This window comes from Lynx rufus, unplaced genomic scaffold, assembly GCF_022079265.1.
Source record: "Lynx rufus isolate CCGP_SWC_20201006 ecotype Redwood Valley unplaced genomic scaffold, mLynRuf1.p SCAF_18, whole genome shotgun sequence".
Taxonomy (NCBI): Eukaryota; Metazoa; Chordata; class Mammalia; order Carnivora; family Felidae; genus Lynx; species Lynx rufus.
The window spans coordinates 24,117,660-24,131,059 of record NW_025814832.1 but is presented as its reverse complement, the minus strand read 5'-3'; the positions used below and the strand labels follow the sequence as shown (position 1 = coordinate 24,131,059).

Sequence of the window (13,400 nt, the reverse complement as noted above, 5' to 3'; positions counted from 1 at the left end):
TAAATATTTAGTAAGCCTCTATCAAGTATAAAGAACTATGATAAGTACATCTTACCTCTTTAATGTATAAGTAGATTTTAGTGGTTATAAATTGTGTAAAAGCTGACAAAGAAAAATGGAACCAGTTTATACAAACCTAGTTTTGATTTGCTGGAAGCCCCTTAGTATATGGTCTCTGTGGTCCCTTGCAGTAGCACTGAGGTTCTCATTCCGCAAACCTTCTGCCAAGAACTCCTCAGCATCTAAAAGAAATGGAAAGTTGATCAACAGAAAAGAAGAAGTAATAAGGGAGAATAGGAAAGTCTGAAGGATTAAGAAATGGGTATTCTTGGGGCGCCTGGGTGGCGCAGTCGGTTAAGCGTCCGACTTCAGCCAGGTCACGATCTCGCGGTCCGTGAGTTCGAGCCCCGCGTCGGGCTCTGGGCTGATGGCTCAGAGCCTGGAGCCTGTTTCCGATTCTGTGTCTCCCTCTCTCTCTGCCCCTCCCCCGTTCATGCTCTGTCTCTCTCTGTCCCAAAAATAAATAAACATTCAAAAAAAAAATTAAAAAAAAAAAAAAAAAGAAATGGGTATTCTTTTCTCTTTAAAAACTTTAAAGTTGCAAAGCAATGTGAGTGCACTTACTACCACCGAACCATACACTTAGTAATGGTTCAAACAGTACATTTTATGTTATGTAAATTTTACCTGGATAGAAAATAAATAAAACTTTATATGCCTATAAGTGATGCCTTCTGATAATCCAAGACCTTGCTATAAAGTTGGAATGCTAACACATATGTTAATCACAAAAAATAACTATTTTCTAAGAAACATGTAAATATTAATTGTCTCTGATAGCAGAGGATGGACGGTCAATTTCATAAACCTATAAATATCATAAACCAGTAATAGAAGGTCATAGGCCAACAGAAATGAGAAAGAAATACCAATAAATACAGCTGAAATAAAAAATAGAGTGGAACTACAAAATCAGGAACAAAAGGACAGGCATTCAAAGAAGAAAAATTGATTAGCAAAAGCATTATCAATGAAAATGACAATCTAACCAAGTGAAGGAACTCACATGGAAAGAAAAATGTGTCCAAGAGAAGGAAACTGCAATTAATGTGAACATACATTATAAAATAGGGACATGATAGGGACGCCTGGGTGGCTCAGTCAGTTCAGCATTGACTTCGGCTCAGGTCATGATCTCATAGTTCGTGAGTTCTAGCCCCGCATTGGGCTCTGTGCTGACAGCTGAGAGCCTGGAGCCTGCTTTGGATTCTGTGTCTCCCTCTGTCTCTGCCCCTCCCCAACTTGCACTCTGTCTCTCGCTCTCAAGAATAAACATTAACTAAATTAAATAAACAAAATCAAATAAGGACATAATAGAAATATATAGCATGAAACAAATCATGTTATGCTGAAAGAAATGGTGGGGGGGCATCTAGATATCTTCAAAGATAAAATACATTGATAATGATTACAATTGTCAGAAATACTAGCTACATACTTAGTATGCAGAAAAGGGTTATTACCCCCAACATATATATAAATAACACAGTCAAAATTTCCCACATTAAAAAACAGTGCCTGCAATATAAAACTGTGTCATATACACTATAAAAATAATGTTATGAATTTATACAGTTGGGTTACATAAGCATGCTTAAAAATTTGTTTTACATTCACACCATTCAACAACACCAAAGCAAAACAAACCAATCTTAGATAGCCCTCATCAGTACTTTTGATGAGGTATAAAGTTCTGGAAATTAAAAGTTTCACAGTGGACCGCCACCAACTTCCAGGGTTTGCACCACATCTATTGCATGTGTCATTTATGGGTTCTTTTAAAGTTCTCTGAAGGCTAAAGAATGAGGAAATGGGAAGTTGAATTAAAAGATAAAAATAAATGCTACTAGGGGCGCCTGGGTGGCGCAGTCGGTTGGGCGTCCGACTTCAGCCAGGTCACGATCTCGCAGTCCGTGAGTTCGAGCCCCGCGTCAGGCTCTGGGCTGATGGCTCAGAGCCTGGAGCCTGTTTTCGATTCTGTGTCTTCCTCTCTCTCTGCCCCTCCCCCATTCATGCCCTGTCTCTCTCTGTCCCAAAAATAAATAAACGTTGAAAAAAAAAATAAAAAATAAATAAATAAATAAATAAATGCTACCCAAAATTCAATGAATGTAATACACCTACTAATATGGACAAGGACACATGATCATCTCAACAGAAACAGAAAAAAGCATTTGGCAAAAATTCAAGATAAAAAATACTCAACAAACCAGAATAGAAGGAAACTTTCTCAGCCTGATAAAGAGCAGCTACAAAAAACTCCACAGCTAACATCATACTTCATATCAAAGACTGATGTTTTCCCCCTGTTCCGAAGATCAGAAACAAAATAAGAATGTTCTGTTCTCACCACATATATTCAAAATTGTACTGTTGCTAGCCAGGGCAATTGCACAAGAAAATGAAATTAAAATAGTCCAGATTAGAAAGGAAGAAGTGAAACTATCTCTACTTGCAGATTACATATTCTTGTGTATAGAAAACCCTAAGGAATCCAATAAAAAAAGTTATTAGAACTAATAAATTCAGTAAGTTTGCAGGAAACAAGATTAATGTACAAAAGCAATTGTCTTTCTGTAGAGTTGCAATGAACAAACCAAAATGAAATTAGAAAAATTCCACTTAAGATAGCATAAAACAGAATTAAACACTTAGAAATAAATTTAACAAAAGTAACACAAGACTTAAACTCTTAAAATTGCAAAAAGAACTGTTAAAAGAAATTAAAGATCTAAATAAATGGAAAGACATACATGTTCAGAGATGGAAAGACTTACTATTGTTAAAACGGCAATATTCCTCAAATTGATCTAAAGATTTTTTTTTTAATTTTTTTTTCAACGTTTATTTATTTTTGGGACAGAGAGAGACAGAGCATGAACAGGGGAGGGGCAGAGAGAGAGGGAGACACAGAATCGGAAGCAGGCTCCAGGCTCTGAGCCATCAGCCCAGAGCCCGATGCGGGGCTCGAACTCACGGACCGCGAGATCGTGACCTGGCTGAAGTCGGACGCTTAACCGACTGCGCCACCCAGGCGCCCCATGATTTAATGCAATCCCTATAAAAATCTTGGTTGGATTTTTTGCAGAAATTGATAAGCTACTCCTAAAATTCATGTGGAAATTCATGGAACCCAGAATAGCCAAAACAATTTTGAAAACGAAGAACAATTTGGACAATTCACATTTTCTGATTTCAAAACTTACTATAAAGTTACAACAATCAAGACAATACAGTAGCAGCAGAAAGGCAGACACATAAATCAAAGGAATAAAATGCAAATTTCACAAATAGGCCTTCACATTTATAGTCAATAAATTTTTGACAAGGATGCTAAGACAATTCAATAGGAAAAAAATTTTTTTTCAACAAATAGTGCTGGAACTACTGAATATCCATATGTAAAAACCCGAAGTTGGATCCCTACCTCAAACAATATACAAAAATGAATGCAAAATGGATCAAAGACCTAAATGTAAGATGTAAAACTATAAAGCTCTTAGAAGAAAACAAGCATAAATCCTTGTGACCTTGGATTAGGTAATATTTCCAAAATTAGGTAAGTGTCTTAGATGTGATGCCAAAAGAATAAGCAACAAAAGAAAAAATAAATTGGACATCAAAAATTAAAAATTACTGTGCTTCAAAGGATGTCAGCAAGAAAGCAAAGAGACAACCCACAGAACAGGAGAAAATTTTTGCAAATCATATAGCTGACAAGAGACTTCTATGTAGAATACATAGAGAATTCTTACAACTCAATAATAAAAAGACAATTCAATTTTTTATTTTATTCTTTTATTTAAATTCAAGTTAGTTAACATATAGTGTAGTATTGGTTTCAGGAGTAGAATTCAGTTCATCACTTACATACAACACCCAGTGCTCATCACAAGTGCCCTCCTTGATACACATCACCCATCTGGCCCATTCCTCACTCACCACCCCTCCAGCAACCCTCAGTTTGTTCTCTGGATTTAAGAGTCTCTTGTGGTTTCTCTCTCTCTTTTTATATTTTATTTTTCCTTCCCTTCATCTATGTTCATCTGCTTTGTTTCTTAACACTTCAATTTTAAAATGAGCAAAGGAGATGAACAGACATTTACTCTCCCCAAAAATATACAAATGGCCAATGAGCACATGAAAAAATGCTCAACATCAACTGTCATCAGGGAAATGCAAATCAAAACCACAAGGAGATACCACTTCACACTCACTAGGATGGCTGTAGTCTAAAGATGGACAAAAATGAATGTTGTCAAAGATGCAGAAAAATTGAGACCCTCATATATTGCTGTTGGCAATGTAAAATGGCGTTGCTGCTATGTAAAACAGTCTTGCAGTTTCTCAAAAGGCTAAACAGAGAGTTACCAAAAGACCCAGCCATTCCACTACTAGATATATACCCAAGAGAAATGAAAACAAATGCTCATAACAGCATTATTCTTACTAGTCAGTACGTATGGTGGAAACAACCCAAATGTCTATCAACTGATGAATGTGTTATATCTATACAGTGGAATACTATTCAGCAATAAAAAAAAATGAAACGAAATGCCACATGCTACAATATGGGTGAATCTCCAAAACTATTATAGTAAGTGAAAGAAACTAGTCACAAGGACCACATATTGTATAAATCAATTCACATGAAATACACAGAATAGGCAAATCTCTGGAAACAGATTAGTGGATGCCTACAACTGCAGGAGAGAGGGGAATTGGGGAGTGATGGCTCAGGGGTTTAAGTCTTCATTCGGGATGACGAAAATGTTCTAAAATTTGTTGTGGTGATAACTGCACAACTCTGTGGATATACTAAAAGCCACTGAATTGTACACTTAAAGTGTAGGGTAGGTTGCATGGTATATGAACTGCATATCATCTCAATGAAGCTGTTAAAAAATTAAATAAATAAATAACATCTACAGATATCCTTCTCAACTTTCAAAACTGAAGGAAAATGAAAACATCCCTCAAGGACCCAGACAGAAAAAATAAGTTTCTTACAAAACAACGGAGTCAGAATGTCCTCTCCACAAAATAAACATCAGAAGATGAAAGTTTTACAGAGTTTTAAAGGAAAAATTCTGTGTTCAAGAATTCTAAACATAGCCAAGATGTTGGTTATAAGAAGGAGACCAGAAAAACATTTTCAAACAGTTGTGGCTCTCAACGTCTACCACCTACATTCTTTTCCTGAAGAAAATCTTTTCAACGATACACTCTGAATGGCCAAAAGACACACGAAAAGATATTCAACCATTTACAACACCATTTACAATGATGGAACTAGAATGTGTTATGCTAAGTGAAATAAGGCAGTCAGAGAAAGATAAATACCATATGATTTCACTCATGTGGAATTTAAGAAACAAAACAGATGAACATATGGGAAGCGGGGGTAAGAGAGGGAAACAAACCACAAGAAACTCTTAATGATAGAGAACAAAATGAGGGTTGATGGAGGGAGGTGAGTGGGGAGATGGGCTAGATGGGGGATGGGTATTAAGGAGGGCATGTGTTGTGATGAGCACTGGGTGCTGTATGTAAGTGATGAATCACTGAATTATATTCCTGAAACCAATATGGCACCGTATGTTCACTCAAATTTGAATATAAAAAAATAAATAAAACATCAGCTATATACGTAATTTGAAATTTTCTAGTAGCCTCATTTCAAAAAGTACCAAAAAAAGATGGAATTAATTTTAGTGATGTTTACTTATTTTTTCCAATCCAACAGATCCAAAATATTATCATTTCAATACATTGTCAATATAAAAATTTTTGTTGAGGTATTTTATCTTTTTTGTAGTAAATTTTCAAAACCTTGTGTGTATTTTATACTTGACAACACATATCAGTTCAGACTAGTCACATTTCAAATGTTCAATAGCCATAAGTGGAGAGCAGCTACTGCTTTGGATAGTACAGATATAGAGGATTTAAATAATATAATTAATAAGGTAGATGTTAGGAGTGAACTAAACTCTGCAACCTAAGAATAGAATATATTCTAAAAACTAAGCTCAACCTAAAAATAGAATTTACAACTGACAAAAAATTTATAAAGTTGATTAAACACTGGATTACAAAGGAAACATCAATAGTTTCTTTAAAACTCAAAATTAGAAAGATCTTGTTTTATGACCACAATGAAATAAAACCAAAACTTAAAATCAAAAAGAGTAAACAGGGGCATCTGGATGGCTCAGTTGGTTAAGCCTCCAACACTTGATTTCAGCTCAGGTCATGATCTCACCATTGGTGAGATGGGGCCCTGCGCCTGGCTGTGTGCTAACAGCGCAGAGCCTCCTTGGGATTCTCTCTCTTCCTGTTTCTCTGCCCCTCCCCTGCTCTCTCTCTCTATATCAAAATAAATAAACATTAAAAGAAAGAGTAAACAAACCCTGCCACACCTACACATTGAAAACACACTCCTACTTATGTCATGGATTAGAAAGGAAACTTAAAACTACAATTACAACCTACTGAGAAAGTAGCCTGGATAAAACATTATAAGATATAACCAGTGTTGTATTGAGTGACAAATTCATAGACTTAAATATCTCCAGTATTAAATAAGAGAGAATGAAAATTAATACAGTAAGCACCAAACTCAAGAAATCAGAAAAGAGCAATAAAACAAGTCTATGGCAAATAGGAAGAAGGAAACAATAAAGATAAAAGCAGAATTAATAAATCAGAACAGTGGCTGTCGTAACAGTGCTCTCTGGAGTCCTAAGCCTCTGATAAGGAAGAGAAAAAGCAGGGGCAGGTCAAGTGAGTGAGACTCTGGGAAATCCCCTCCTTTCCCCTCACTCCCCTTTGTCTGAATCACAAGCACTTGGCTTTTATCTATTTATACACTGTGATTTCACATAATACTTTAACTTTGAAAAGGGTTCCATTGCACAACTTAATGGTTAAAAAGGCACTGACCTTAAAACAGTGGGAAGGGGCGCCTGGGTGGCGCAGTCGGTTAAGCGTCCGACTTCAGCCAGGTCACGATCTCGCGGTCCGTGAGTTCGAGCCCCGCGTCGGGCTCTGGGCTGATGGCTCAGAGCCTGGAGCCTGTTTCAGATTCTGTGTCTCCCTCTCTCTGACCCTCCCCCGTTCATGCTGTGTCTCTCTCTGTCCCAAAAATAAATAAACGTTGAAAAAAAATTAAAAAAAAAACAAACAGTGGGAAAAAAATGTGTAAATGCTAAATAAGTGTTAACAGCTGGGAATTTTCAGAGGTGAGGGGGAAATCCAATAAGCTAATAAACCATCAGCAAAGGTAATCAAGGAAAAAGGAAAGAAAGCACAAATATACAGAAATGAAGCAGAATTAAAAGGAAGCAACAACAAATACATGAATTTTAATAAGTATGAAATATTTCATAAAGCTGGTGAGATTTCAAGTTATTTTAATTTTCTTCTTTGTGCTTTTATGTATTCTGCATTTTGTGATATTATCTTTCTCTCCCCTTTGAGAGGTTCTTTTTGTTTTTTTTTTTTAACATTTATTTATTTTTGAGACAGAGAGAGACAGAGCATGAACTGGGGAGGGTCAGAGAAAGAGGGAGACATAGAATCTGAAACAGGCTCCAGGCTCTGAGCTGTCAGCACAGAGCCCAACCCGGGGCTTGAACTCACGGACCACGAGATCATGACCTGAGCCGAAGTCGGCTGCTTAACCGACTGAACCACCCAGGCGCCCCTGAGAGGTTATTTTCAAAAGTAAGATGCTATGCAAACAAAATAAAATGTCATGCAAATAAATTTGAAAATCTCAGTGAAACAGTTTCTGAGAAAAAAATAAATTTCTAAAACTGAATTGAGAATGGAAAACCTGAATCTGGAACATGCTAATAACCAGGGAAAAAGAAGAAATGTTGGTCAAATTGTTAAAAAAAAAAATTCAGATTCATACAGTTGTATAAATGTCTTTCAAAGTTTTAAGTGATAAATCATTCCCGTACTACATGAACTGTCCCAGTGCACAGAACAGAATGCTTCTTTTTTTTTTTTTAAATGTTTATTTCTGAGACAGAGAGAGACACACAGCATGAGTGGGGGAGGGGCAGAGAGAGGGAGAGACACAGAATCCAAAGCAGGCTCCAGGCTCTGAGCTGTCAGCCCAGAGCCCGACGCGGGGCTCGAACCCACAAACTGTGAGATCATGACCCGAGCCTAAGTCAGACGCTCAACCGACTGAGCCACCCAGGTGCCCCAACATAATGCTTCTTTAATTATTTGTTATAAGCCAGCATAATGCCAGTTCTAAAAGAGCATAAAAAGGAATCAGTTTAAAGTTAATGTAAATACAAAAATCCTAAATGAAGTCCTAGTAAGTCAAACTTAGCAGTACATTAAAAGAATAATATAAAGTTTATCCTGGGAATATAACGATGTTTGAATATTATTGATGTGTTACATACTTATTTAGTATGTTAAAGAAGAGATCTATACAAGCAGGTGATAAACGGCAAAAACCTCACCTCATGATATTTATTATCTATTTGTGACAAAACTGTATTTTTAAATTTTTTTTATTGAAATTCTAGTTAGCTAACATAAATGACAAAACTGTATTTAGTAGAAGTAAAAAAATACCTTCTTAGCCTAAGAAATATATATATCACAAACCATCATCATATTTATGCCTAAAAAACTAAAATCATTATTATTAAAGAAGAAGATTGGTTTGGGGCACCTGGGTGACTCAGTCGGTTAAGCAGCTGACTTCAGCTCAGGTCATGATCTCGTGGTTCACGAGTTCGAGCCTCACATCAGGCTCTGTGCTGACAGCTCAGAGCCTGGAGCCGGCTTCAGATTCTGTGTCTCCCTCTCTCTCTGCCCCTGCCCCACTTATGCTCCCTCTCTCTCTCAAACATAAATAAACATTAAAAAAAAAAAAAAAGAACAAGATTGGTTTGCCAACTACTCCCGCTATTAATTAATTAACACTGTTCTGGAGGTTCTAGACAAAAAGAAGCCTAAGGAGGAAAAATAAAACTGTCATTACGCAGATATTATAATCAAATATATACAAACTTAAAACTCTGAACTTGAAAACTTTTAGAACTTGTAAGAATTTGGTAGGGTAGCCAGAAGATAAATATTTTAAAAATCAATAGCTTGCTGGGTAATACTACAATAATTTGTGTTGGACTAACTTTTGCAAAGATAAGAATTATCAACAAAATATTTAAAAACAACCATTTTAAGGCACCAAACAGTACCCAAAGGCAGGCAGAAACTGGCAGGAATTTGACTGTTGAAAGAAAGGAACTGCAGAATGAGACTTGCATTTTTACAGCTTTTCCTCTAAGGGTACACCCAACCTGTGTGGGATGGAGTAACTGAGGAATACCCTCAGGCAAAGCTTAATGGAAGGTGGGACAACATCAAATGCCAATACTTACATATATTCAGTGTCCCAGAAGAGCAGAAAGAAATGGGTAAACAAACAAACAAACAAAAACCACAGAAGAAATAATAGCTGAAAATTTTCAATTTTGGTAAAAAGTATTAATTTATAGGTTCAAGAAGCTCAGTGCACATAAGATAAATATAAAGAAAACTAAATGTAGGCATATTATAGTCATACTGCAGAAAACCAAAGATAAAGAGAAAAATTTCAAAGAAGGCAGAGAAAATGACCCATTACATATAGGAGAATAAGAATAGGAATAAAAGTGACTGTTCATCAAAAATAATAGAGGCCAGAAGACACTAGAATGACATCTTTAAAGTGCTGAGAAGAAAAAGAAAAAAATAAAAACAAAAAAACCTGTCAACCCAGAATTCTATATCCAGTGACAACAGTCATCAAAATGTGAAGGCAAAATAAAGACATTTTTCAGATAAATAAAAATGGAGAACATTTTTTGCTAGGAAACCTGCACTAAAAGAAATCTAAAGGAAATTCATCAAGCTGCACCAGTGGGAAACCCAGATCAAAAGGGGCACCAAAGTGCTAAGTATGTGGGTATACATAAAACATTATCACTTTTTTTCTCTTCTTAATTTCTTCAAAAGACAGCTGGCAAGTTAAACCACAGATAAACACTGCATTTCGTTATTTATGACATATGTATGTGTAAAATATATGGCAACAACAGAGGATGGGGGAGGCAGGTAAGTGAAACCAGTTTATTGGCACAATATTAACCTAAGCAGACTGTGACAAATTAAGGATATTGTAATCACTGGAGTAAATCTAACAAACAAAATAAAACAAAGAGGTACAGTTTTTAGAAACAGAGAAATTAAAGTGGAATACTAAAAAGCATTTGATTACTTTTTAACAAGGCAAGTGTAACTAAAAAATGTGACAATTGGAAAACATATAGTAAATGGTAGACTCTAAATCCATTCATAATGATAATTATATTAGATATAAATGAACTAAACACTCCAATTAAAAAGCAGAGGGGTGCCTGGGTGGCTCAGTCGGTTAAGTGTCCAACTTCGGCTCAGGTCATGATCTCACAGTTTGTGAGTTCAAGCCCCTCATTGGGCTCTGTGCTGACAGCTCAGAGCCTGGAGCCTGCTTTGGATTCTGTGTCTCCCTTTTTCTCTGCCCAATCCCCACTTCCTCTCTGTCTCTCTCTGTCTCTCAAAAATAAATAAACACTTGAAAATTTTTTTTAAAAAAAGCAGAGTACGTGGTAATCAAAAAGAATGAAATCTTGCCATTTGCAACTACATGGGTGGAACTTTAGGGTATTATGCTAAGTGAAATTAGTCAGAGAAAGACAAATATCATATGACTTCACTCATATGAGGACTTTAAGGCACAGAACAGATGAATACAATGGAAGGGAAGCAAAAATAATATAAAAACAGGGAGGGGGACAAAACATAAGAGACTCTTAAATATGGAGAACAAACAGAGGGTTACTGGAGGGATTGTGGGAAGGGGGAGGGGGTAAATGGTTAAGAGGCATTAAGGAACCTACTCCTGAAATCATTGTTGCACTATATGCTAACTAACTTGGATGTAAATTAAAAATATAAAATAAATTAAATTAAATAAATAAACCTAAAAAATTTTTAAAAAGCAGAGTACGTTTGACTGAGTAAGAATGCAAGACAATTACATGCTATCTACAAGGAACACACTTTAAATATAAACACACAGGCTGAAAATAAAAGAATGGAAGTGATATAGAAGCAAACCGCAAGCATAAAGAAGTTAGAATGGCTATATTAATGTAAGACAAAGGAGACTTCAAGACAGGGAGTATTACCAGAAATAAAGAGGGATATTTCATTATGATAAAAAGGCCAAGTCATAAGGAAGATAGAATCATAGATGTGTATGCACATAACAAGAGCTACAAAATACCTGAAGCAAATTCTGACCAAATTAAAGTGAGGAAAAGACATGTCTACAATCATAGTTGGGGATTTTACCAGCCTCCTTCAGAAACTAATAAAACAACTAGAAGAATAATCACTAAGGAGATAGAGGACCTGACCAACACCATCAGTCACTTTGACCTAATTGACATCCATAGAATGATCTATTCAACAACTGCAGAATATACATTTTTTTAATGCACATGGTATGTTCAGCAAAATATACCTATTCTAGGCCATAAAATAAGTCTTCATAAATGCCCAAAGTCTAAAACCTTATAGAATATGTTCCCTGACCACAAAAGAATTTAGAAATTAGTAACACTAAGATATCTAAAAAGATTCAACAGTTAGAAATAAAATAAACCAAGGAAGAAATAGTATTCTTTGAATAAAACGAATATTTCAAACAGAATGACTATAAAATACAACATATTTAAATTTATGGGATTTATAGATTCCTGTAGTTAAGGGCAATGTATAATTTTAAATGTTCGTGTTAGAGAAGAAGAAAGTTTTAAAATCAATGATCTAAGTCTTCACCTTAAAAAACTAGAATAATATAAGTAAATTAAACCCCAAGTAGAAAAAAGAAAATAATAAAGATAAGGGTAGAAATCAATTTAAAAAGCAGAATAAACATTAGTTGGTTCTTTCTAATGACCAATAAATTTGATAAACCCCTAACAGTTTTATCAAGATCCATCAAAGGAAAGAAAAAAACCCCACAAATTACCAATATCAGGAATGAAGAAAGGGATATTATTAAAAACCTCACAGAAGTTAAAAGAATACTAAGGGAATATTATCAACATCTTGTTGCCAATAAATTTGACAACTTACATTAAACCGACAAACTCCTTGAAAAGCACAATTTACCAAAATGTGCAAGATGAAATACAAAATCCAAATAGCCCTATATCTATAAAAGAAATTGAATGCATAGTTAAAAAAAAAAAAAAAAAACTTTCCAGAAAGGTTAGGCCCAGATGATTTCACAAGTGATTTCTACCAAACATTTAAGCTAGAAAGAATACCAATCTTACACAAACTCTTAGAGAAAACAGAGTAGTGTGAGCACCTTCTAATTCATTTTATGAAGCCAGCATAACTCTGATACCAAAACTTGATAAAGATATTAAGAGAAGAAAAATTACAGATCAGTGTATAATACATTTGCCCTTCAGTTTAGAAGCTAAGGCTAATCACAGTGAATGTGATCTGAACACACTGCTCAGCACTGAATGGGAAAGAGAATTTAAAAGGTCCCTCAGTATATCACCTCCCTTATGTAACCAAGCTTACCACTCTATCTGATAGGCTTTCTGTTAAGTATCAATCATTTTAAAACAAAATCTTTTCTAATGTAAATATCATATCACACCACATCAGAAGACATCGGGTTTCCTATGAGGTAGATACTACTGTCCCATTTTCTGGATGAGAAAACAAAGGTTAAAAAAACCTGCTTCCAGGTGACACACCTAGCAAAGATATGAACTCAAGCAGTCTGGTTCCAGAGCCTGAGCTCTTAATCACTACCCTGTGCCGCTCCTCCAAATACATTAATCCAGTAACATAATTATAGGTAAATAAATTATGGTGTATCATATTTGAATACTATGCAACCATTAAAGTATCCAGACAGATTGAGAGAGGAAAAGAAAAAAGACATATTTCTCAGACTTTAGAAAATAAACACAAACATATTTTACCTTTCCCTCTAACAAAAAAGGTATTGCTGCTCATTGTAGAAAATTTGGAAAATACAGAAATTGATATAAGGAAGAAAATTGCAATTACTTGCAATTCCACCATTCTTTAAGTTTTTATTCTCTGCTAACATGACCTTTTAATCTTCATTTACAAAAATAAGATATCAAATGTCCTGAGGTTTTTACACTCAACTTTGGTTATTGGTTGGGATGCCTGGGTGGCTCAGCTGGCTAAGCCTCTGACTTTGGCTCAGGTCATGACCTCAC

The 13,400-nt window shown here is 35.4% G+C and overlaps 1 protein-coding gene across 2 annotated transcripts in view; it reads right to left on the bottom strand.

Moving 5' to 3' along the window:
• SKAP1 (src kinase associated phosphoprotein 1) overlaps positions 1-13,400 on the bottom strand; it is a 278,392-nt gene that overhangs the window by 246,281 nt on the left and 18,711 nt on the right. For both annotated transcript variants that reach the window (XM_047081111.1, XM_047081112.1), the window contains exon 2: positions 137-242. In XM_047081111.1, the coding sequence (XP_046937067.1) occupies positions 137-242 (106 nt within the window). The remainder of the gene's footprint in view (positions 1-136; positions 243-13,400) is intronic.